Below are 26,415 nucleotides of genomic sequence, written 5' to 3'. Positions count from 1 at the left end.
ATCTGGGCTCATTACCCATCCAGAAGGGAGCCAGAATACAGCCAAAAAAATAGTTTTTCAAAAACAAGCTTCATAAAATTATTCATTAATTCCCTCTGGAATGCTAACCATGGTGTAGAAGCTACAGTGGAGGGAATTTGTTTCTGAATTGCCTCATCTGTATGCAATCAGGATGTGTAGGTGATACTTATTTTTCTCCTAGAGGGCCAGGAATGTGGTAGCAGAGTGCGAAAAGTATGTGGCTATAGTGCCTCTCTCACACACCTGGATGATGAGAGCTCACGCTAGAGTGGGATTTGGGGGCAGGGCTGCTCCTCTGGCTCTTGCACTGTCCTTGGGCTTAAGCACTGAGGAGGGAGCATGTGGAGCCTGGGACTGTTTCCCCGGCTGGCTGTGTGGGAGGCAACCAGACCTTTGGCTAACGAAGCACAGCTTCCTGCTGGATGCTTGTATATGTGCACATCAACACAAGGCTTTACTGCTCTGTGGTAATTCCAGTTCCTGCTCTTAACCCTCGTGAACACAGAGGAAGACCTGGGAAAACCCCAAAAGCAACTAAGGCCCTGGCTCAGGTGCCTTTCACTTCCTTAAGGGGCTCTATTTCAAGTGTGAGCTGGTTTAGAGGCAAATACGTGGTCTCGTGTGCCCTCTAGGGCCGGTTAGTATGTAATACAGGCAAAATAAGTACTTGCGGCTTTTAATAAGTTTTTTTCTAGCTTGTCTCTCCGCAGATGAGGTTTGTAGGACAGGAGTAGCTATTGAGCAGCCAGCTCCTGCTTCTGTCGTGACTGTGCCTTTCGCTGAAAGTTTGTAGCTTAGGAACAGGGAGACTTAAGGGAGGAACTTGCAGTAAAATTTCCATGATGTCCCACTTCGAGCCCTTTTCTGTCCCGTAGTCTTTGCTCTCCTTTTCCTACCATTTTTAGTGCTAGCGTGCTTGTATGCAGAGCTTTTGATCCCAGTCTCGTTTCCTCCCTCCCAAGGCCATGTTCATCCTTGTTTATACAACCATGCTGCCTAGAGAACTGTTCTAACTGGGATTTCTGTGGACAGAGTGCCAAAAGCTGTTCTTAGTTTTACAGACTGATAAAAGTTTCAGTGTTTGGCCTTAGCTTCTAGGGAAGCCTGGGGAATATGCAGCGTGCAGTCACAGAGTTCAGAAAGCCAAGGGTAGATGACATGCTTCTGATTTACTCTCGTTGCAAAAGCTTCTACAAGTCCGTAGTGCTCTCCTGCCTTACTGAGTTCAGTGATCAAAGCTTTTGAGGCAGAGACTCTGAGGGCAGGTTGTCTTGTTCTGTTTCTCGAAGTTCCGTTTTCCTGGATGCTTGGACCCCTTCTGTTGGCTTCTGGATGGTTTGTGGCCACACACCCCAAGTCATGAAAGCACTTTTCATTTCTATAGTTATTTTAAGGGCTGTTTTATTTCTGAGCCTTCCTCTGAAGATTCTGCTGTCTTGTCACTGCTGCGGAGGCTACAAGCAGTACTTGTATGCCTGTCCCCAGCCTTCTCTGTTGCGCTGAGAGCTGCTGTTGCATTCCACAGCACAGCTTTACATAATGAATTCAGTGGACACAGAGCTGTCTTCCCCACCTCCCATAGAGCCTGGCAGCAGCTGGAGATGGGATGCACGCAGGCTGCAAAGCAGCCCTGACAGTTCTATGAAGCTTCACTTGCATCTGGCTGGTGTTTTCTGATCATCTGACAGCAATCTGAGTGGCTAGGCTTGCCATGAGGCACTGTGCCACAAGCTAGCCCAGCCAGGACGCCATATGGGTGCAGCTGGACTGTTGCTCTCCTCACCAAAGCACCCTGCTCATGCTGGGATGGACTGCATGCAGCAGATTAGACTTGTTCCTCCTGGAAATACTTACTGGAATTCCTTTCTCTGCTGATTCTAACCTGGCTCTTTTTTTAACTTTCCTTGGGAGTACTAAAGCTGTGCAAAACTGCAGATCTAAATGGCGTGCCCAGCTATAGGAACTGGGAAACCTCTTTGATGTTGAAAGCTGTGTCTTGTTTATACACTTGGGATGAGCCCAGAGGCTGTCTGGGCAGTCAGGAAGTTCCAGAAAGGAATTTCTCCCCCCACATCAAACTAGCAACCATAATATTTTCTCCCTTCCTCTGCAGAGGCTGTATTTGCTCATTTCCTAGGGCTTTTGCTTAAGAGATTTCCTGCTTCTGCAGGAACATAAGCCCTTTCTCTCTGATGCTGCCCTTCTGAGTACTGTAGCTCAATATTTCTTGCCTTTGACCTGAAGACTTCAAAGCTGAGGCAGTTGATGAGTTGGTTGGCCCTCTCGGTGGGGGTAAGATGAACCCCACAGAATATTTCATTTCTCTTTAGACTGACTGCTCTCCTTGCTACGTGCATGACAGGGCTCAGTACCACTATATGATCCCAGCTGGGGACTTATTAAAGTGCTTGAAAAGAAAGTGAGTATATCTGGAGGAAAGAAGGTCAGAGATCCTTTAGTCAGATGATGATTCTTCTCCTCTAGGGGTTAGAAGCTATCTAAAGCAAAAGTCATCTCTTCTTTTTGCTTCCATTTCTGAGGAGCCGGGCTGCCCTGCTATCCTGATGCTTTGAGCTGGCCGAGATGAACCACTGCCTCTGTGAATGCTGCCTATGCTTTCCACTGCCACATAGGTATTATGAGGTCCCTTCCAGGCCCGTTCACAGAAAATCAAATGTTTGTAGCTCCAGATACACAGTGGTGCACAGTGTAAACTGCGATTGCAATTCTGTTTTTCCTGGTTCTTAGTATATTCATCACACACTGACTCCAGCTGGCACTGATGATTTGCAGGATGAGAGCAGGCACCAAGGGAATTCTAACAGGAATGGGGCTGCCCAGCAGCCCTGGTAAGAAGATTCTCTTTTCTTACTGCAGTCATGTGGCCTATGCTGCCATGGTCACTGTTACTGTACCTAATAGCAGAGATCAGAAATTTCTGAACACCTTTCTCTTCAATTTCTTGTCTTCTTTTTTTCCTACCTCTTGTACCAGACAAAAATGGCTTCTACAAAAGCATGCGTCCTAAGTCCTTGCATGCATCAGACATGTAAAAGGTACCAGATACCTACTAGCTGACCTACTAGGTCAGTCATGTCTCAGCAGTCCTTCTTGACACTCCCTGAATGTCCAAAGTTTTTGCTTGACAACAGCCAACTCAGTTTGGGGATAGATTTGCTATCTGATTTGTAGCTGTTAGATAGCGGTGGCCAGTTTCCACTCTTGGGTGCCCGTAAGCCTTGGTAGAGGGAGTCCTTTGTGACTGTGTGTGGGATCTTTCTCAACTGTTTGCCCCATGCTCATGGTTTGAAGACCACAGTGCTTAGAGAGCACTTGTGTACACTGCAGCTTTATCCCTGCAGCAGACTAAATGGTATTTATGGTTTGTAAGGTGGAGACTTGACTTCCATAGGCCTCTCTAAGGCAAAAAACGTTGCTCAAAGGCAAAGTCAGAGACAAAGTCAGAGAGTCCCTTCTGGAGGAGCCTACTGCCAAGCAATTCACATGCTAAGAGGAAAAATGCCATGGTGGTTAGCTCAGGGACAGAGCTCAGTGCTCTTAGTTGTGCTGAAAGCTGTAGCTGTGCCCCTTTTTCATTGGTAGTACGGTTGTGAGAACAATTCTTATAACCTTTGTGGATTCTCCTGCTTGCCTGCTTTCTGCTGACACACACTGGACTGTGACTGAGGCAGCTGGTGGATGGCCCTGCTCTGTGCCACCATTCAAGTTGTGCCTGGCTTTGGTCCCACGTCTCTTTCCAATCTAGCCCTAGTCTCAGCTTTCGTCCTGATTCTGTGTTGCTCTTCTCTCTTAGCACTGCCCTTGGCAAACAGATGCTCTTTCCATGCCCAGAGCTGGCTGTAGCTCTAGTGTTCGTCTCGGACATCACCCAGTTAGGGTATAAATTTAAGGGATGGATGATCATGTTGCTTTGTTGTTTTTTTTTTTTCCAGCTCATCCCTCTCCCTCGGTGTAATAAGTGGAGATCCCCAATAGATGGCAGTTTAGCCTTTTTCCCGGCAGGTTTTGCTGTTAGCATAGAGATGTTCAGGCTGGCTTTGTGCTAATGGAGCATGGTCGCAGGGAAGTGTGAGGGAAAAGGAGGCTGGAAAGTTATTTACTGGCCAAGCAAATCCCCAGGTGATTTCCAAGGATAAAACTAGCATCCCTTTCCTTAAGAGGAGCCTTGGCCAGGCCTAATGGGGCCTTCTGCACTTGCACATGTTTCTGTTCTTGCATCTTTACAGTGTCAGTGTAGGCAGTCAGGAGATAAGCTGCAGAGGGTATTAAGTTGTCCTCCAGGCACAATGGGAAGCACAGCTCAGAGAGAATTTATGCATTAAACTAATCCTCACTGCATTGTCTTCACCCATCCTGGCTTGTGTCTGGTCTGTACTGTCTGGACATGAGAGAAATATCTCCAAGGCAGGGGGAAAGACGTGGCACAGCAAAAGTAAGGCAGTTCTCCTAACAGCACCAGGCAATAATGTGTATGTACTGGGGGAGTGAACCAGGATCCAGGCTCAGCACAGAGCTTCTTACCTTCTCCTTCACCACAGTGCAATGCGTTCCTGCAGAGGAAGCTTACCATTTGCCTCCCTTTGGTTTCTGGCCTGGCCATCAGGAACTTGAATAGATCTTTGAGCAATGCTGGAGCTGGCATGCGGGCTTGTCATAAATGTTGTGCAAAGGCTTAGTCATGTTTTATCAAGTGGCCAGAGGAAACTTGGCCTCTTTGATTGGGTTTGAGATTTGGTTTGAACTCAGTATTCAGATCAAAAATTCAAGAGTGAGAAACCCACAAGAACCAAAACCCAAGCAAACTGATCACATGAAATGCCTGGGAAATAAAACCACTGAATTTTGCATAGCTCCAGTAGCATGATCTAGTGACAGACTAGGTTACAGTCTGAGATAGTCTGGGAGCACACAGCTGGTGTCCAAAAGATACAGCTTCTATTCATGGATGTTCCACAGTTTTCCTGTGACCTTCAGAAACTCAAGTAAACTTCCATGGTCTTCATTTTCTCCATTAGGAATAGTTCTACTACTTACACGGGAAAATATTTTGTTATCCTTGGATATAAATTACTTGGTAATATTCTGCAACCCATGTATGCAGGGAGGAACACAACCTCCAGACTTCTCACAAAGCTTTCTTTCCAATATGTGATGCAGCAGCATGACCTGTTTCCAGCTGCACATGTCAAGCCTTGTCACTGGGGAAAGGACAAATCAAGGGGGAAGAGGAAGTATGTTGCAGCTCTTCTCTTTGCAAGGGCATTTACTATGGACCTCTACTAAATAGCCAGCTGCACGTTGCAGCAGCATGTTGCTGGGCCTTATTCAGAGATGCTGGGTGCCATGGGTCAATGAGGAGCTTGTGATCTGCCAGTCAGCTGCTCTTGGCATTGTGGTTGTGGATCAGAGACATCCAGGGCACTTTACTAGTGTGATGAGTGAGGTGGGGAGGAACTTGAGAGTGCAAGCTTTTCTTGAGCCTGCTGGAACTCATAAATGCTTACAGAATAAAAACAAAAACACTGGAAGAGTATGTATAACTGAGCCCCAAAATGCTGGGGTGTATCTGAAGTTGGTGCTTGTGGCTATTTTTGTTATATAAAAAAGGAAGCAAGAAAGAAATAGTTGCTCTGCAGATATCTGCTGAAGCATAGCTAGGCAAAGTTTGCAGAAGCAGAGCTAATACAAGGAATTACAGTATTGGGTTCTTTCACATCACAAGTGCTATGACAAAGCTTTGCTGACATCTGGTTTTGCTGCCTGTCCTTAGCAGCTCTGGCCTGGGAACAAGTTAAGCATCCTACTATCAAACCCACCAGGCTGCGGTCACTGCTGTGTTCTGTGCCTCAGTAGGATGGTGTGAGGTCAGGGAGAGACTGCAAGCTGTTTGTGGATGAGATGGAAAGTTCTGCTGTTCTGCTTTAGGCAGCTTCTCCTCTGCCCTGAGACAAACAGCTGGGCCTTGCAGTGTGCCTGTCTCAGCATTTGAACACAGAGAGCTCAAATACGGGAAAGCTCTCGTATCCAGAAGTTTAAGATGACTGGACCACCAGTAGGTCATATCTCAAAGACCATTACAGGTGGAGCCAATGGCTCCAGGGCCTGAATGAGGAACAAACAATGCTCTGAGGAATTTGGCATTATATGAGGAAAACAAAAAAGAAGAGACAGGAAAAAAAAATCTTCTTAAGTGATACTCATCAGGGCAAGAAAATGGTAAGAGATTCTCAGTTGTTTTCAGATGCACCTTGATTATCAGCTAGCAGTCAGGAGTAATTCTTACCTAACAACAAGTGTGTTATTGCATACTGATACAGAGCACTTCTGTTTTCGTCTGGCATTTTATTCTATCCTGTCAGAAGCAGGACGCTAGGCTAGCGGTCTGGTAACGTGCTGTTACCTATTTGCCTGTATCCAGCAGTAAGGAAACAAGAAGCACATAGAACAGTGTATGTGAACGATGTATGGTGACCTAGGGTCTTAAGGCTGGGGGGGATTTCAATTTGTCATGAAATGGGGTGAAATAAGTAAAAATAATTCCTTGTTATGAATGCAGAATTCAGACAGCAAATACAATGTAACAAATGAATTGCTACTATTGCCGACTTCTTCAAAGGCAGCACTATCCTAAAAGGCAGAAGGATTAGGCTTTGGCTCAGACTCTGTGCTTGTTGCAGACCTTAAAAAAAATACTTTGTTACTGGAGTTCCTGTCCCTTAAATGAAGACACTTTTTTTTTTCCCCTTTCTTTCTTTCTTCCTTTCTTTCCTTTCTTCCTTTCTTTCCTTTCTTTCTTTCTTTTTTTTTTTTTCCCCTGCAGTCAATGGTTTACAAATGCTCTTTCCTTATCTTGTTACAGGCATGCTGTCTGAGAACAGGGAACAACTGGAAGAGAATTCCTCAAGGCTCCAGATTTTTTTTCCAGGAAAAAGACTTGGACAAAAGGCTCTGGTGGCCCCAAAGGCCTGGCAGTGGGTGAAATGAGCCTTTCACATAGGTACTGAAAGTTTATCTCTGGCATGAGCTGGCAGTGCCTAAAAGCCTGTTAGTGCTACTGATGGCCTGCTGGCCAGCACTTCTGGAAATGTTTTGGTGGCTTCCTGTGAGTTCAAAGGTTTTGGGAGCATATTGGTCAGTCCCTGATAGCTTTTCTGACTGTTTTGTCAGGGAGGTGCTGGGAGAATTGGCCACGGAAATGGAGCACCTTGCTGTGCCTGAAAGAGCAATTGTTGCAGTTGAATAGGGCAGGTGGTGCCCTAAGAACCTATGTCTTCCCGGTCCTGTGCCTGCACTTGCTATTAGAAGAGGGTCTGGTGAGTTTCTCTGCTACTTCATGCCTTTTGGAAGCTGTTCACGTGGCTCAAGGGACTTGAGATGACATACACAACTATTCCCCGTGGATCAGTGCTTTGAATCAGGGGACAGGACAGGCAGTGCACGGCGTCTATCATGTTATCTTCCTGCTGTGAGCAGGCTGTGGGTGAGCATGTAGGACTGCTTCAGAGTCACAGCATGGCTGAGGCCGGCAGGGAACTCTGGGTCCACCTGCTCCAGCCCTAGCTCCAGCAGTGACACCCAGAGCAGGTCGCTCAGGAACATGTCCAGGCAGTTTCTGGAGATCTCCAGGGAGACTCCACAGCGCCTGGACAGGCTGTGGCAGAGCTCTATCACCTGCACAGCACAGAATTGATTTCTGACGTTCAGAGCAAACCTCCCACGTTCCAGTTTGTGTTCATAGCCTCTTGTCCTGGCGCAGGACACCACTGAAAAGAGCCTGGCTTTGGCTTCAGTGCATCCTCTTCAGGTGTGAATACACACTGATGAGATTAACCCGAGCTTCCCGTTTCTAGGCTAAACGCTCCTCCAACCCAGAGGCCAGGAGTGCCCCGCAAGCTGTCAAGCACTGTAGGGCACAGACCCCGACCTCAGGAACGTAGCCCCGCCGGAGAGCAGCCCCGGCGCTGCCCCGCGGCCGGGAGGGGGCTGGGCGCGGGGCCCTTTAAGCGGAGGCCCTGCCCCGGCCCGCTCCGACCGGCCAATGGGCGCCGCGGCTGCCGCGCCGCTGCCTGGGCGCTCCCCGCTGCGGGCTGAGCGCGGGGCGGCCGCGGCCGTGCGGGGCCCGGGGCGGTTGGGAGGGGGGGCGCCATGCCCGGCCGGGGCCGCTGGGAGGCGGGGGGCAGGCGGCGCTACTGCCGCGAGCGGGGCCCGGAGCCTCGGCCGGCGGGGGGCTTCGCCGGCCCTCAGTGAGCGCCCGGCGGCGCCGCGCCTCCCTCCTTCCTGAAGCGTAGCGGGGAGAAAGGCAGGGGAAGTGCGGTATTTATTTCTGTGGGGCCTCGCTCCGCCCCGCGGCCCCCAACGAGGGGCAGGACCCAGGGCACGGCTGGCCGCAGCCTCGCCTCGCGCCGTGCCGGGCGCTGGATGCCAGCCCCGCCGCGCTGCCGCGAGCCCGGCGGCGGCGGCTGGGCGTTTGGAGGTGTGCGCGTGTGCTTAACCCCTTCTTGGCTCCTCGGACTTGTACCATGCTGAAGGTCCTCACCAAAAAGCTCAGGAACCAGACTTTGAACGAAATTCAGCCTTTCCAGCTAAAGGTAAGGATGGGCGGTGTCGTCTCGGGTGCTTTTGGGCCGTCCAGGTAACGAGGACCAGGGGTGACAAGGGGCAGTAACTTGGGATGTTTATTATGCTGGGCCGATTTCCTTTGAGGCGCTAGGCGAGAGCTGGCCTGGGCTGTATCCCTGCTACTGGAGTCGTGTTCTTTGCGCACGGTAGGTTACACAGGAGGCACGTGAATGTAAATGGTTTGTGTGTTTTTCAGTCTAGAAGTACTTATTTTTAACGGGGTTGACGTTCAGCTGTGTGTGCATTCGCCGCTCTCTCTGGGTACCTTTGCATGCACTTTATCTGCAGCCTTCCAGCCCTCTCTGGGCTAGAACCCTGCTGCACTAGGTGCTGTGCAAACACGGTTTGCCTGAAATGCCTTTCAGCTCAGTATTTGCGTTTCTCTCCCTTCTGCTCCAGGAGGCTGCAATCTGAGCTGCAGTTTGCAGCCTGGCTCCTTGCATTGACCCATGGTTTTTCAAACTCTGCTTATGTCCTTCTTTAGCGTTCCAAAAAAAAAAAAAAAAAAAAAAAAAAAAAAGCTGAGATCACAGATTCAGCACAAGGAATAGCTAAACTGCTCCTGCTAAATGCAAGGAGGAATCTCTTAGCTGTATGCAATGGGATGAAAACGGAGTCACAATCAGAAGAATTACCACGTTCTGAGTTGGCAAAAGTATTGTGAGCTGAGGGGTTTTAGCTCAAATCAGCAGTTATTCTGGACCTCCATCCATACAGCTTGCAGTGTAGTATCTGGCCCTGAATAAAGAAGGGATGTGGGAAAAGAAGCAGCCCTCAGTGCCTGGGATGGGGGCTGGGGAATCTGCACACCAGGCTCCAGTGGAGCCTTTTGTATGTGTTACACAGAGGCAGATTGCAGTGTGGCTGCACTTCTGCACAGTCACTGTAGACAGGCTGATGACAACTTTGTTAGAAAGGGAACTAATGTTGCCTCAAAGTTTTCTGTCTCCATGCTTCGTCTGGTCTTGTGGGAGGCAGGATTAGATTTTGGTTTTGCAAACAAAATAGCAGCATTACTTTATGTGTGCAGAGGCAATTGGGGATTTCTTTTGAATGCCATGTTTCTGGACCTGTGATCACCTCCCTTAGCTTCATTGTTTGTCTCTTAGAGCCTGAAGTTGTGAAGCCATAAGGCCCTTCTGATGGAGCTGCTGGGGATATATACAGCATTCAGGATACCAGAGTGCATGCTGGGAAACCTCAGGATGGGGTACCTGCAGCCATTTTGCTCATGGTAGTGCCAAGGTTGTGTGCTGCCAACAGGTGGTCTGTGTTTTTGCGGTCTCAGTGGAGAAAGCAGACTCAAGCTTGTGCTGTTCCTTGCAAGCATAGACCTTCAGAGGTAGCACTGCAGCCTGCTGTAGTGACTGGTACAATGACTGGTATACATGTGTATGGGCAGAAAGCCAGACTTGCAAACTGTGGGTTTATGTATGTTTTGTAGGCCTTTGGGGACCACATGCAGCAGCCTGCTTTTACTTGAGCCTTGTACTGGTGCATGAACCACTTAATTAGAGTGTGCACATTCTGTCTCTGTGCGGGGCCAGATCTCTTTGCAGGTGAAGAGATGGTGCTAGCTGACCCACACCATCTCCATCTCCTGCCTCCGTCTGTGGGACTGTCAGACACTGGCTGGGCTTGTGTGTCTTCTGCTGCCTTGCATGAGTCTGTGTATGTAATCTGTGTAGTGTGTGCATGTCTTGGCTTGCATGGTACATGTGTTGTTTAAAAGATCCAGTCCTGCTGTCACTGAAACCTGATGGAAAGTTAGTGAAGTGTGAGCATTAAGTCAGGCCTGTAGTAGCTCAAATACAGAATGAGCAACCAATGAGAGTAGAATTAAGTACTGATCTCCGTCCACCACCCAAACCAAGAGCTTCCTGAGCTTTAAAGGCAGTATGGTTGGCGGCTGTTCTCCTTCACTACCCACTTGCTTTTGCACTTCATGACCTTTGTTGGAAGTTCCCAAATTCAAGAGAAAACAAACCACTGCTGTGTTTCGGGCTTGCAGCAGTACCGCAATCAGGCAAAGTCCTGGGAGACTGTCCTTGGGTGAATTGTCAACTCATTTTTGTAAACTTGGGAGAGCTGACTGACCTCCGGTTGGCATCCCAGCTCTGGGAACTTTTTCAGGATGAAATTTCTGCCCATTGTGAAGATCTCATTTTGGCAGCATGTGCTGAATTGGCTAAGTGTGGCTGTGATGAGTGTTTCTAGACTTCTCCCCCTAGAGAAGCTGAGTGGCCTTATGTAGTGAGTCCAGGATTATACATGCATCAGCTGCTATATTAATGGACTTTCCTTCTTTCTTTGTGCTGTTGCTCTTTAGGTAGTTGACCACGAAAGCTGCTTGAGGGCTTTGACTTAAGAGGCGTGCTGGTGTTACTGAGAAACTTCTTGTCCCTTTGTTATCCTTTTACCAGAAGTTACCATGATATAAAAGGAAGGACTGGCTGACTGACGTTTCACCTTCCGTTGGGGTAGTGCACTCAGCCAGCAGTTCCTGCTCAGAGTGGCTGGACTGTGAAGCTTAACAGTTAGGGTTTGTGTTTGGTCCTGCTGCATCCTTGCTAGACGTTCACTTACCTCTGCAGTGGAGGCAGCTTAGTGGCAGCTTCTGAGCTGTTGTGGTTCACAGTCAAGCCCTGTGGCTTGGGCTTGGCTGCAGCAGCTGAAGGACTCCAAGACAGGATGTAAGTTGGAGTCTTATTCCTCAGACCTCTTGCTTTGATCATCTGGTGTTCTCGACTAGAGATTAGACCAGATCTAGAAACCTACGCTGTTTGGCTAGAAATGTAGAGCCAGCAACAGCTCTGAATGTACAGATTAGGGATCATCTCTGGTAACAGCTGGCAACTGGGTCTATTTCAGAGCAGCCTGTGGGACAGCAGAGAGGAGTGACAAAAAGGAGTTGTGCCACATCCTGGTGAAACATTTCAAACAGGGTGATGAGAGAAGGCCATAAATAAAGATCAGAATTTTTAGCTGGTTTTCCAGTATTTCAATCTAGTAGAGTTTCTATTTTTTTCACAGCTTTAGACTGATATCCCTGAAAGCCCATCCTGAAATACAAATCAAATTGTTCAAGGTGGCTTTTAAGATGTATATCCTGGGTTTGCATGTGGGTTATGAGAGTCCTGAGCCCTCAAGAAATGCTCTCTGCTCAGCTCGCAGGGCTTGCTACAAATGAAATGCTTGTCCCCAGTTTGGGGCAGGGGTTTCTGGCACAAATGAATTCATTCTGAATCCCTCTTCAACTCTTGTGCTCCTGCGTATTTGTGTAATGGGTAAAGTGTAGGTGTCGGTTTTGTAAGCTTTGCAGGCAAGCTCCTTGGGGCAGGGAGCATCTGCTTGGTACAAGTCTGTGCATTGCCAGTCAAACTAAATCCTTAATTAGTGGCCCTAGGTGTTATCTGAATGAAGCAGTTGGGTTGTGGTATATAAAATTAGCTGCCTGGAACATGCAGCTGAACAGAGCTCGGCACTTGAAGGGTGGCAATTCCGCTCCGTCAATTCAAACGGCTTTGGAGATGATGCAGATGATACTTTAATCTACAAAAGTTGTTGAATTACCTGCAAATTGGGTGTGCTTCTTTTTGGTGGGGTAGAGTTTCTTAAGACATGTTTGTCGTTTCCTTAATCAGTGAAATGAAACAAAGTCACATGCAGGTCTGTCCTAGTCACAGAGAACTGCATTCTGTTCTGTGTAATTCTAGCCTCACGCTTGCTTAAAAGGGAACTGTGGACTGGGCACTAATAAAGCCACCATGTTAGCTTTCTTCACGTATCCTTGCAGCTTGCACATGTGCCTACGCAGTGATGGGGACCTGCATCTGCATCTGGAGTCAGCTATGAGTCTCAGGGCTGGCCAGCCCTGAGGACTGACTGAGCATCATCCTGGCCCTGCCTGTGTTTGGTTGCCTTGGTTGGTCTTGCACCTCAGGTCTGCAGGAGGTGACTTGTGAGACCCTGGCCCAGTGGGAGCTGGTTACTCTGCAGAGCAGGAGGGCTATTACACTTTTTCTTCTTGAATCAAAATAGAGCCAAGTAGCTCCCTTATTATTGATGCACAGTGGGTGCGCTCTGAAAGATCCGTTTAAGGCTCATGCTTTGTATGAATGAGGGCAGATTAATTTCCGTCTGCCTGAGCTGACTGCCTGTCACGTGCTCAGCCAGCCACTAGCCTTCAGGCTGGCTGATGGCAGCTTGGCACAATGAGATCTTAGCTTCGTCTGTCTCCTGTGGTGTGTGAAGCTGTTCTCTGCTTTGTGGATTTTCAGCACATCCCACTGAACAGGTTCATCGCTTCAGGGCTGTAGGAGTCTGCTTTAAACCAAAGCTTTACCATTCCACCTATTAACACCTGGTAACACTAGATGCTTCTGGCTTGTCTTAGTCTCACTCAGGAGGAGGGCAAGCAGTTTCATGAAAGTGTGTAAGCACAGTGGCTGAGAGGTCTGAAGTTAAAATACTGATAATTTGGACTGAAGTGATGTTAGTGGGTCAAAAATGCTATGACAAATACTTATCCGAGCTGGAGCACAACAGCCAGTCCCTGCCACTCAGATGGCTTTTGAGATTTCTGCCTGAGGCCTTGTAAAATAAAAGGTCTGCAATTCCTTCTACTCAGCTTCTAAGTTGTGAATCTTCAAGGTTTGTCATCTTCTCTGTGCTGTCATCCAGCACCAGTAAAATCCTGTAACAACTTAATGCCAGAGAGTGGGACTTCAGACAGATGTCAGGTGTTGTAAATATGGCATAAAGAGAAGTTCATTGAGATTGGGATGATTCAGTGAGCCATCCTTTCAGTTGCCCTCATTTATAAATTAATATAGGTTAGATTCAAATACATGAGAACTCCACACATACACTGCCACAAAGAAATCTCTTTACTTTCCCATGTATTTCCCAATTCTTGTTTTCATTTGAATGAAAAATTGAATTCTGAAAATTCAATTTTTGAAAATGTAATCCTATGTATTTAACTTCTGCGTTTCAGTGACAACAGATTAATCCATTTTACTTTGCTGGACAGTGCAGTTCTACTTAATTTCCTGCTGTCATGCACCGTCTTAAGCTCCTGAATTGCCCTGTTTGGGATGTTTTCTTGAGCAGGAATGTGGCTTATATTTGAAGTGAAAATAGAAAGTGAACTCAGGTGATCATTTATTTTTATGGCTTTTGCAAAACAGTGGGTTCATTTTTTATTTTTTTTATTTATTTGTTTTGAAGTGCAGAGCTTCCCTTCACTGAGGACATCTCTGGAGTGGTAATTGGGCAGGGGACCACTCTGCCGTAGCGTCAAAATCTCTGGCTGCTCCTGGAACGTGTCTGGGGTCACAGGAGTGTTATTGGGATGTCTCAGTATGGGAACCGAGGGCTGTGTTCATTTTTCTTTGGGAAATACACTCCCACCCACAGTGTAGGCAGCGCCAGCCCTTCTGTCTCCCCACATTTATCTGGAGCCCCTATTCAGAGGGATGTGGGTTGCTGGGTGACCCAGCTGTTCCTAGCAACCAACATCGCAGCTATGTATGCGCTCAGGCCTGTTTTCTGCTGCAGTGAGTGTTATACGTGGCTGTGGGCAGAGCCCACGTGTCCTTTCACCATCATTGACCAGCACAGTCAGCCAACACAGCTGTTTTTGAAAAGGAACCAGCACCACCCACAGCTGCTCCATGTGAACACCCAGGCAAAGGTTTAGAGAAGTCGATTAGTTGTTGGCCGTGGATTGAACAGAAAGCATTCCCCATAAAGTATGGACTCTGCGTGGACACAGCCTCTCTCCCTTGTGACCCAGGCCTAAGGGTCTACATAAAGAGTGCGTGGCCCAATCTGACTTATGCAGAGCTGTCTCTTTGCAAGCCCACGCGCAGGTCTGGCTAAGCTGTAGGGCCGTGGCACACATGTGAAGCACGGTTCAAAGAGGTCTGTCTTCTTCTGGATCAGCTAGGTCACTACTTGGGGACACACAGCTCATGGTGCTGCTGAGCCCTTCTGTACTCTTTTGCAGTTCTTTTTTTCTTCTTTTAAACCTCTCGTGCCCATTATAACCTCCTCTCTATTGTGGGCTGGTCTCTCTGCACACTGACCTGGACTTCATGTGTACCTCAGTATGCACTCTGGTTGTTGTGGGGCAGGCGCTTTGAGGTTGGGGCATCTTGGAAGCTGGCTGAGTCTCTCTTCCTCCTCTGCGCTTACTGTGGCTCACCAGATAGTGGGCAAGATGGATTTCTTTTGTTGTCTTTGATACCATCCCAGAAGAATGGGACTGCAACAACAGAGCATCCTTTGTGTATCATGTGTAAAGATCACATGGTAGCCTGTGTAGACTAGCCTTGATAGCTGGATGGAGAGTAAAACCCTGTAGATACTTAAAGAAAGTTCCTGGAGGATCTGGATGTAAGTAAGTGCTTTACCAGGAAGATTTGTGGCAAAGCTGCCATGAACTGCTTGTGCAGTAATCCCTATCATGGATCTTCCTAGTTGTTCTGTATCAGCTGGGGCAACAGGAGCTAACATAGGCAGCTCTGAGAACAACTGGCAGCTCTGCAAGCAGCTGGTGCAGCTCAGCCTGTCAACAGCCCTCTCCTCCTTTAGTACTCTTTAGTTTAGAAAGCTGGTCTACTACTCAGGCTCATAGTAGTAAAGCCCCTTCAGTTTGCCAAGACTTAGGCTGTGGTGCTGAGAACAGAGATCACTTGTTGCCTACTGACATGCATCTTCCAAAGTAATGTTGTCATTGTGATGTGACAAAACGTGGAGAGGTGTTCCTCAAGCTTGGTAGACTGTGGGGGCCATGGCTTGTGTTCCTCAAATACTAAGGTGACTGGGTTGGCTTGTCACTGTCCCTGGCAAACGCACCTGGAAAAAGCCCTTTGCAGCCTTTCCTGGAATCAACTGCTAACCTTTGCTCCAAAATCAGCTCATATGACAAAACTTAAGAACTCAGAATTGGAAACACCCTTGAGGGAAAAAGTAAGCAAAGCCTGAGTCTAGGTGCCCTAAGGAGATTTTGCTTAGTAATGTTTCTCTCCCACTTCAGGAATAAACGAAACCTTTATTTTAGGGATGGATGAGGTTTCTTACTTGAGTGCAAGGCAAATGGTCCTCATTTGAATTTAAAATTATGAGATCTCTGCATAAAGTACACCCAGATACCCCAACACTCTTTCAGATTTGCAGAGAATGGATAAACCTTGGTGTCTGACACGTGCAGGGAACAAAATGTATTGATTGGCCCTGGGCAGCTGATTAATCAACTTGACCACGCTGCAGGCCTGGTTTTGAGCCAGTGGTTTCAAGGAGAGTGAAGAATTCAATTGCTAATGGCATAAAGGTCTTGTCCCCTCCCACTGCTGTTCAGAAACAGATCTCACTATACTCCTTTCTAACAGGGTCATGCTGTTTCTCTTATGTAGATGCTTTATTTCTTTCATTCTTTTTCTTATTTCATACTGTTGCCCTTACCTCTTGTCATCAGAAGTCAGTTTACTGTGATCTTTATTGGCATGATGAGAAGAAAACTTAAATTGGTTGAATAGTGAATTTCCTATCTATCTTGAGGACAGTTGCCTGAGAGACAGCTAGATCCTCCAGTTTGCTAAGAATGGGTCTTGTTATAGAATGGGAAAATATAAAATAATCCTTCCATGTCCTGTTACCCAGTTATTACATACAAAGCCAAATGGTTGTCTGTAGCCAGATTGGTCTTTTGTGTGCATTTATGTATTTACTTCATTTCTGAGAATTGGTTATTAAGAAGAACTGAAAGTTTTATGGCCAAAGAGTAATTAACAGAAGAGAAAAACGATAAATGAAATGGACCCTATCAAGCAACAAAATGTAGAAGCTAAAAAAATCAACAACTTGTGTGTGTGTGTATATATATACATATATATATATATATATTTATTTTTTTTTTTTCTCCATAGAGGACTCTTTATTCTGACTTTGATGGAGCAAGCTGTTCTTAGGGGATGCTTTGGTTTTGCAGAGAACTTCAGCGTAATGCAACTTCCTCTGTCTCTCACCTGAAATGGTCTGTGGAGGTGCCAGTTTAGTATGCTTGGTTGCTCTCCATAGTGCATGAAGTGAGTCAGTTCTGCAAGAACAGCATTGGTTTTGTTTTGTGCATCCACTTGTGATGTAGCACCACGTGTAAATGCATGTGCTGTGGTCTGCTCCTAGGAATAGGGCTCAAGAGCACTGGGAATCACATAATGTCACCAGGAAAGGATCTGGTACATGATGAGCAAGGGCAAAGTTTTTCATGGACATTCCTCTTCCTTTAAGGTTGTCTGACCATATAGATCAAAGATCTCATTTTGAAAGCTGATGCTGTATTACTGGGTTACTCTGTTGTAAAACAAGGTGGCTTTGGTGTAAAACCATGGAAATGATGCATCTCACGTCTGCTTGCACTCAAAAGGGTTAATGTGGGATTTTAGGAGGAGAAGCCTGAAATGTCTCATGTGCTCCAAATGCATTTTCCAGACTGTAAGGCTTTGTTCCTTGTGTTTGCAAATCTGGCTAATGTAGTTCTTTATGGCTGAGCAGAGGTGAGTGTCGAGTGAGGTCTCCCAACACAAGCAACTTCTCTTCAGCTAGTGAAGTATCTCATGGCAATGGCAGTTGCCCTCTGGGTCTGCAGAGGAGAAAATGGAAAAACTGTTACCAGATGTGTTGTATATGCCAGCTCCTGTCAGGCTGCACTGGCTGAAGAGACCTATGCGATGCTGGAGAGCTGCTGTAAGTTGTTGGAGAAGGTGGCCTGCATGGAGGGAGCTCCTCTCAGCACAGCCGTGTAGTTAGGTCTCTCGGAGCGGGGTGGGAGTTGGGAGGAGTGCATTGAAATCCCTGTAGGCTAAGCAAGATGGTGAGCAGCAGTGTGAGCAGCCATCAGCCATCCTGCCCTGTCCATAGGTATGAGACAGACGAGGTCAATGCTGTAGGTCCCTCTCATTCTTGCTGTTCCTTGTACTGTCCTCCCCTCCTGTCTGAGAGAGCTGTCAGCCTGCGATAAGTAGCGTTGCTTTTAATCTGTTTGGAGATGAGGTTCAGCAGCATGTGGGCTGTAAATTGCAGACGGAGCTCAGTCGCTGTATCTTTGTGCAGGGTGGATGGGGCCCTGTAATGGAAGAAGAGCTTCGGTCTTTAATCCTTCAGGCTCCTTCTTGTCTTCCTGACTGCTGTGCTTCGTGGTGTCAGCGCTGCTAAATAGCACTGATCCTGCAAGATGGAAGCCAGGGGAATGCAGAGGCTTCATGCTACGAGTTGTAAGGAGCTGATCTCCTTGCTAGGGAATCTCTTTGCAGCACAACGCTTTTGTAGGTCGCTTCTTTCTGGCACGTTCCTGACGCATTATTTTGACGCTGCTTTATTTGTTAATTCCTTTCTGAGCTACGTACATAAAATGCTGTCTCTGTGCGTTGGATAAAAAGGATAACAGGTGGATACTAGTCTTCTGGGAGAATTCCATGAAACTTGGATATGGTTCAGCCATAAATCTCTTTATCACATCAGCAAAGGCACGAACAGAGTAACACAGAAATGGAGAGAAATACTGCGTGGCTTCCTTGCCACAAAATACCAAACAAAAAACAGGAATGGCTTTGCTATATTAAACGTCGGACTAGCCAGGAAAACAAGGGCCGTGGGGAGTGCCGTGTTTCACCAGCCCGTCACCAGTTGCAGTCAGATGGCTGCTCTGTCAAGCAGAGCAGTGTTCAGGGGTTACAGACTCTAGGTTTGCATCCTAGCCATTTGCAGGAAAGTGGGGAAAAAAGTTTGGAGGCAGAGCTATGGTGGAAAGTTAAAAACAAAATCAAGAAAAAATTAAGATTTTTCTGAAGTAGGACTGTGCTGCTTGGAGTAGCTGTTGATGGACTGCAGCTGTAAAGTCTGTATCTAGTTTGGGCAGTCATTTTTCTCTTGTAGATGTTTGAAGACTGAACTGAGCCTTTCATTTCAAACTCTACTGCTTTTACTGAGGAGAGAGCAAGTATTACAGCTTGGTTTGCTAGCATTAAGTACTTACTGCAATGCTGTGTATCTCTAAAATAAAAATTAAAGAACTTGAGAGAAAAAGGAAGTTAGTTAATTTGAAGGTCTGTTTGACTCACTCCTTCCCTATTCCTCATGCTGTTCCATGGCTTGTAATGGCCTTTTAGCATCTCATCATCTCCCTTGCTTTCCCTCTCTAATTCAGATTTTCTTCAGAGGTGGAATGATGGCACCTCCTTCTTTCAAGATCAGCGGTGTCCCATGGCAACTGCTGCTATTGTTGACCTGGAAAAATAACCGGGGAAATTTAAGTAAAATGTTTTTAGCTAAGTCCAAGTCAGCACCTTAGTTATGGAAGAACAGGATTTTTTCCAGCTTAAAGGGAACAAGTGAGTGAGTGGAGAGGCTCTTTGTTCATTTCCCCTCACTGCTCCTTTTTCATGGCTTGTCACAGATCTGTTCAGCAGTTGCATCGTGAAGATCTTGCACAGCATTGGAGCAGACAGTCAGCAGAGGGAAGGAACTGTCTCCTCCCCAGTTGCATGGAAATATCTTTGAGATATTTTGCACACCCAGATTATTGCTTATTGAAATGGCTTGGCAAACGCTTCTGCGCTCATTTCCTCATGCTGTAAGATGTTCTTCTGCGTTTGCAGGTGCTCATTGCACACTTCCAGCTCTTCCAGGTTGCATGTGGTTAGCTGGATGCTTATCTTATTGCTCCTCATGCACACAGACTCCACTGTACCAAACAACTCTGCTCATACTTAATTTTTTTAGGGCAGTACAGCCAGTAAGTGAGGACTGCTGGGAAAGATATGTTCTGCCATAGAAATAAGGCTGCCTTTTCTTTTTGTAAGTTCATAGATAATTATTAATGTAACTAATTTTGATCATATGATAGCTTAATTTCTCCTCTGTAAGCAAAGGCCAGGAGGAGCTTCAGGTTAATAGGATTTCTTTTATTGTGCAAATACAACAGTGTTTCATGGTATGACTCTAAGGGTGGTTGGGCCTTTTAGTGCCTGGGCTGCAGCTAGTTGTCATTACTCATCTGACAAGCAGCAGATTTTTGTCTGATTTTTGTCTCTAGCTTTTTCTTACATCTGCTTGTTTGTCTTTTATGATAAATCTCTCCCAAAGTTAAATGTTTTGCACTCATTTCTTAAACATCACCTGGCTGTTGTACACAAAACCATCTTTACTTACTGGAGGTTGGTGCAAAATCAAATGTATGGGGGAGTTTGTGTTTCCATTTGGTATGAGAGCCCTTAACCTGACAGAATGCATGTCAGGTGCTGGAGGACCCAGGTGTAAAGCTGAAATCCACATCAAAAGGAGGCTTCTGTCTTTGAAGTTTAGATCTTTTGCATTTCTGCAAGAAAGAGTGGAGGGTGGATGGGCACCTGTTCTTGTGGTTTTGTGCCATGCTTGTAAACATCCACATCCATGTGAACTGGAGATGAGATCTTCTTTTCTATGCTTGTATATGTTGAAGTATGGCATGTGTGGGGCAAAGTCCTGGGCAGCATGCTTTTGCTGACCCAGCCTGAGCAGGGTGCAGGACTAGAGGATCCCTTCCAATCCAAAAAGTTCTGCAATTCGTGTGCTGTGAATGAAGTCTAGCGGGATCTTTGACATAGAGATCCAAGTTTTCTGTTATCGCAGTGTCGCTGTTCAGAGTTCATGAGGCAAAAAGGACTGTTCTGCCTCAGACAGAAGTTTTGACTAAGGTAGGATGGGGACTTCAGAAGGGAAGCTGGAGACTTGAACACTCATTTAATGAGATGCTGTTGAAGTGAGGAAGTCGTAACTGCTGAAGCCTAGAAAGAGTCAATGGAGAGCATTTATCTCCAGCTGGTCAATGCATAAGTATTTGACTTCCTGTATCTTTATTGTTTTGGCAATGATTGTTATCTACACCAATGTTCAGACCTTTTTCCAATCTGAAATTAATATTTGCCTGTGTGATATGTTACACATAAAGCTCTTTGCCATAAAATTTGAACATTGTGAATTAATGCTTGTCAGCTATGAATGCTGGTTCTCTGCTAGGGTGGGAGCAAAGGTGCTAGCATATCGTATACAGAAGGCTGGGAGACTTCATTTCCCAAAACTGTGACATAATTTGTGGAAGGATTTACTAATAAGAGCAGAGTTTAACAATACTAAAATGGAAAGCCCTGACAAATGACTAATGGGAGGGGAATGATTGTGTGATTGTGGCTGAAGGATTGGAAGACCAAGCAGGACAGTATTTGCATATACATAACCTGCACAAAATTATAGGTGAGAGGATTTGTGAAAGACAGTGCCAGTGATGTGACATCAGAGGGAAAGGGACTTTTGAGTTTCTTTTTTTTTTTTTTAGCCATGCATGACCTGCACAATTGCTGAGTTTTAGGGCTTTTTTTACAGTTAATATTTTCACTATATACATCACAAGCTGATTTCAATCAGCAGTCCAGAGCAACGGCTTAATAGCAGAAGAAATAAAAGTCTGGATGTCATGAGAGTGTGCTACTGGTCTAATGTTCTTTCTAGACAAAAGATTGGTATTACAAAGAGGAGCACTTTATATTTTTGTTATTAAGTTGTTCTTAGGAGAGTGGATGCTTGCTTTCTGAAACACTGAGGATGATTAACATTAGGGGAGCCCCTTTTTCCAGGAACCTTTTGTATTGACCTACCACTGTAATTTCTTCGGTGTGTGCAGTGGGACCAAATCCACAAATTCAGTTTCTTCTTGGTTGAAGCAGGGTTTCTTCTCTTTCAAGTGCTCTGGACAAAACCTTTTGAGGAGCGTTCAGGGCAACTCAGATGGGCAGCATTGGCTGACTGTGGGACAAAGAACTTAGCAGAGACTAATTATTCACGGTGAAACTAGGGATCATCTAAATTGCACTTGTGCAGGCAGCAGGCTAGCTGCATTGCACTTGTGTGGGGAGGGCTGGGTGTTTTGGAAATGCAGGACCAGCAGACACAAAGACCTTCAGAATGTCAATCGTTGACTCAAATCCAACTCCTGTTTTAATCATCTCAGGCCAGTGACATTGGACAGTGGCTCATTGACCTGTGCGTGCTAAGTGTCACAGGCTCTCTTGGAAGCAGAACCGTGCCATGTACTGGCATTCTCACAGTATTGAGCTCAGAGCTGATGGGTTTCCCACACAGAGACCTTAAAGCTCATTGAAACTCCAGCGATGTCCAAATTTATTTATTTATTTATTGTTATTTATTTTTTAATGTGCGAATGAGCAACAAAGTAAGGTCAGTACCTCTCAGGTTAGAACTGGAGCCCTAGCTTTTGTTCCGATGACAAGGTCACTGTCTGTTCAGCAGCCAGCACAATGATATCTCAGTGTCAGCTGCCCACCCCCAGGGCACAAACAGGGTATTATACCTGTTCTGGGGACAGCTAGAACTCTGTTGATCTGGCAGAGTTCCTCAGCACTGCCTTTATTAAATAATGTGTACGTGTGAATGTATGCAAGAAAGTTGTAGTTGTGGTAGAAAAGCAACTCCCTGCATTTACTTCAAGAATTAGAAACACAGGTAAACCTTGGCTGCTTTCCCCATTCATGGTTTGACAGCTGGAAAAGTAGCTTAAAAAGACAAGCAAGGTAGAAAGATATTTTATGGCTTCGTAAAGGGCCTTGTAAATATGGAAGGTTATAAGGTAGCTCTTAAAAAATAAAATAAAAATAAAAAAAATAATAAAAAAAGAGAGAGAAAAATTTGGCAGCAGACTTCTTCAGGGGTTAACAATCTCTAGAGGATGGTGACAAAGTAGGTGAGTTGAACTAATATCTGTCAAATTTAGTATCAGTCAGTATTTCCCTGCTATTTCTCTGTGTCAGTTGTATATGTCTTTCACTCGGAGGCACCTAATTAAGTGTAGTTGCACTTTTGGGTGTCTGGGAGGCTGAAACACTCAAAGGACGCTTCCCTGGGAACAGTGGAGGAGGGGAGATGAGTCCATATCAGTATAATGGTTGCTTGCTGCCTCACCTTATATAAAAGTCAAGCACAGCTCATGAAACACTTTTCAAGTGGAAACACAGCATGTAACATTTGAAACCCTTTGTCACTGGATACTGTTGTGGCCAGGTAATTTCCAAGACTCAGAGAAAGCTAAGAGTGATCGGAATATTAGTTGTTATTTGGGATAAAATGTGTAAGGGATAATAAGGCTCATCTTGCAGTGATGGTATTATTCCAGAACTCTCTCTTGTGAATGTTTCTGTTGAAGTATTGCGTTATCCTTTGACTCATTTCTTTTTGGCACTGCCAGAAACACATAGTAAGCTGTGTAGCTCCAAGGTTTGATCAGGTGTAATAACTTCCAAGTATGCCCTGTGCAGCAGATCATAAGTCAGGAACTATGGAGGTAGGGTTTCCTCTACATGTAACCAACTCCTGCTGAGTTTCTGATATGAGCTGCAAAAATTTGGATTCAGATCTCAGTCCTTCTCAGTAGGTTGCCACCAAGTTTGCTTAATGTTAGAACACATGTAGTGTAAGTGGTATTTGGGTGTGCAGTAAGTGGCTTGCTCTAGTCCATTGGCTGACTCAATGCAAATATCTCTGAAAATTCCAGATAGGCAAAATACATGAGTTGTCATTACTCTTAGGGCAGTTATTTAAGGGTGTTTAGTTAAATTCTAAGTATTGGTGTTAGCAGGGAGAGTATAGTGTTGTTTGTCACATTGCTGTAGAAGCCTGTTTCTTTTATTTCTGTTATATTCTTCAGAGTCATGCTGTAAGGAAAGTGATATGTCTGTTCTTTTGTGGCTTGTGTGTGTGTCTTCAAGGGGAAGTGTGGGTACATACATAAGATGGCTAAAGTTAACATGCCACATCCACTTGTGGGTGCCTTGCAAGATGATAGTGCTGTTGACAGGATGCCTTTTTTTTTCTCCTCTTCTCCCCTACAGTGATGGGTTTTGAAGATTCAGTTGTCCACATGATGTGGATGTGGTAGGCCTTGATGGTTATAAACAGTGCATCTGGGGAGCTAAGGACTGGGTACATTTGTTGTGCTTGGGAAAGAATTGGTGGTGCAGCAGGGTGGAAATAGTGGTAGGTTGTTTGTTCTGTGTTGCTGCAAGTAAGAGGATGTGATGGGAGTTTGAGGTTGGGAGATGAGGATGTGTTTACAGGGAGGTGCCATGGTGGGGTGTGTGCGGTTAGATGAGGGGATGCCTGCAGGATATGAGAAGGGAAGGGTGGGGGAAGTGGCTTGGGCAGAAGCGAGGCAATGCTCAGTATCATGATGAAGCCTTTTCTTTCTCTTTGCTCCCTAGATCTCCTACCCCCCAAGTGATGAGGACAGCGATGACTCTGAGGGAGAGAACCAGGAACTTGTTCAAATCGACAGAGGTAAAGGGACAAGTTAGGAGGGTCCTGGAATACTACAGTTGAAGTGTGTTTTGATTTTCACGTGTGCTCTTGCAAATGCCTCCTTCGCAGTCCCCACTGTACCACAACCAGATACATTAAACTGGGCACCTTGAAGTTTTTGGAACCTCACAGAGAGAAGTGATATCAGATGCTGTAGTCATGCTTTTCTTATCAGTCACGGATATTGTTAACCACACATTAAGCTGGTAGTACTATAGATGTGGGATGGTCAGTATCTCCTATCAGGTCAGCAGCAGAGCTGGGAGTGAGAATGCATCTTCTGTTCCATACTTGTGCATCCACACTGTCTTTGTTCTAGGTTTTATCTTCCTTTTTGCTTCCAGTTTTGATTTTCCTTTCCCTGTGATCCTGGACTCATTTGTCTAATTATCTCCATCCTGCACCATTAGTATTGGGTACCTCTGTTACTGAATCTAGCTAGGCATTTGGGATAGAAGAAAGGTGTTCAGGTGTCTTGCCATTGTTTTTGGATGTGATATTTTTTTATCTGTAGGAATTGCATCTGTTGAGTGCAGTAAGTCTCTGCCATTTATACATGCCCTATGTTTTATCACAGTTTGGCCAAATTCAAGTGGATTTTTATGCAAAGGCAGGAGAACTCAAATTCCTGACCCATAGAGCATGTCCAGCCAAAATTGAAAGTTGTCCTCATGTACTTACCTCCAGAACGGGTATAGAGTATACTAAGCTTATGGCTGAAGGCAGGCTCTTTTATATGAAAAATTTTGGAACAGGAGAAGGACGTTTAGCTCCAGAAAGCTCAAATCTGCTATTTGAGCTACAGACATGCTTCTTAAAATATTCTTAGAATACCATAACTTATGTGTTTCCTCTGCCCTGAGAACTGGTCACTGGAACTTAATATTTTAGCTGGAGGTAAGGGCCTGACAGAATGCGTGTAGGACCGCGTTCTCTCTGCCTTTTGGGGTTAATGTGAGCAGCAGGTCCATGTTCTTATTGTGTGACAAGACTTCTAGCTAACAGTTTGTGAGCAGTATGGTCTAAAGAAAGATCTGGAAACTTCTTTGGGAAGCATTCAGCAGAGACATTTCTTCTGGGAAGAAAATGTGGAAAACAGCTCAGAAGTTTTCTTGGGAGGAAGTAATGAAAATGGGTCAGGAGAAATGAGACCCATTTCATGGCATGAGATAGAGATCTGCTCTGTCATTTCTCTCTCTCTCTCTCTCTTCCCACCAGAGAGAAGACGGAATTGTACCTTGACCCCTCTGGCCACCAACCAGCTCCAGAACCAGGAGAACCAATGCTGCAAGGTCCGAGCTCTTCTCCATGCCAGCCTGGATCGCCACAGCTCGGAAGAGGAGCTGGAGCGCATCAACCGAGAGTTTGCTGCTGAGAAGCGGAAGTGGTCCCAGGTCAGCAGGCTTGCGTGCTGCAGTGACAGCAACAACACCTCCTCCAGTGACGAAGAAGTGAAGAACTTGTGCGCCATGTCCTTCCAGCCTGTTGCAGAGCAGGCTGATGGTCTGCATGCAAGCCCAAGCCCTGTGCTGTTCAGTGCCTCCCCTCCCAAGAGACTCCAGCCTCTGGTGCGCAACCCAGCCTCGAGACCTTTAATCTTGACGAGTGTTGGGACAGGCCTTGAGCAAGTCATGCCATGTAAGAGACATCGGCAAGGATATGGGGATAAGATCTGCAGGCCCAGCCTTGACCTGGAAAAAATGCAGCAGGTAAGGCAGAACTTCATACCAGGAAAGTGGCATCACTTGAGAGGAGGTGTTGTAAGCTAAAGTGGAAGAGGATTATTGAGGCAGGGCTCAGTAAATTCAAGAAGTTGTTTCCTGTGATTGTGCCTTCAGAGGCATAATTGATTCTGCAGTTCTTCTGCAGTCTGCCTAGGATAAATTAGTTTAGATACCTCTTTTAAGAGGTTGCTGCAACTTTAACAGCTTCTGCTACAGTTGTGCCTCTATCTTGGTACATGCTAAGAATGCAACACATAGTCTGGATTATTGAATGACATGGGAACAAAATCACTGGAATTCAGTCAGGTTACTCCTGCTGCCATGAACTGACTCTTGCCATTTACTCTGATAGGAATTAATTGTTCAGGGGTGTATGAATGAGCATCTGTGCAGTGGAAGTAGGCGTAGATTTGATGTTAGGTACTAAGTATCTGTGAGTTTCTTGACCTCTTTGGACTTGTCTTTTTATTCTTTCTGCGAGTTTTACAGCAATGTAAAACTATACTTTTTATATCCTTGATAGTTTACAAAAGCAAACTGCTTTAGTGCAGTTACTCTTGATTTTGCTCTAAGGGGCTGGGACTGAGGTATACTTTGCCCAGGGTCAGCTGAGGAAAAGACA

General features: G+C 45.9%; 1 protein-coding gene and 1 long non-coding RNA gene across 5 annotated transcripts in view; both read left to right on the top strand.

The window, feature by feature from the left end:
- Positions 1-7,543, top strand: part of LOC125689166 (uncharacterized) — a 54,489-nt gene extending 46,946 nt beyond the window's left edge. For both annotated transcript variants that reach the window (XR_007375094.1, XR_007375093.1), the window contains one exon: positions 6,902-7,543. This is a non-coding gene — a long non-coding RNA (uncharacterized LOC125689166). The remainder of the gene's footprint in view (positions 1-6,901) is intronic.
- Positions 7,544-8,204: 661 nt separating this feature from the next.
- Positions 8,205-26,415, top strand: part of LOC125689161 (uncharacterized) — a 52,627-nt gene continuing 34,416 nt past the window's right edge. For 2 of the 3 annotated variants that reach the window (XM_048936031.1, XM_048936028.1), the window contains exons 1-3: positions 8,206-8,630; positions 23,973-24,048; positions 25,288-25,778. In XM_048936031.1, coding sequence (XP_048791988.1) covers positions 8,562-8,630; positions 23,973-24,048; positions 25,288-25,778 — 636 coding nt within the window. In that variant the 5' untranslated portion in view covers positions 8,206-8,561. Of the gene's footprint in view, positions 8,631-23,972; positions 24,049-25,287; positions 25,779-26,415 lie in introns of all 3 variants that reach the window. The other variant, XM_048936029.1, reaches the window with a different exon arrangement.

Source organism: Lagopus muta, chromosome 2 (assembly GCF_023343835.1).
Source record: "Lagopus muta isolate bLagMut1 chromosome 2, bLagMut1 primary, whole genome shotgun sequence".
NCBI classification, from domain to species: domain Eukaryota; kingdom Metazoa; phylum Chordata; class Aves; order Galliformes; family Phasianidae; genus Lagopus; species Lagopus muta.
The sequence above is the reverse complement of the archived record's forward strand: the minus strand, read 5'-3'. Positions and strand labels throughout refer to the sequence as shown.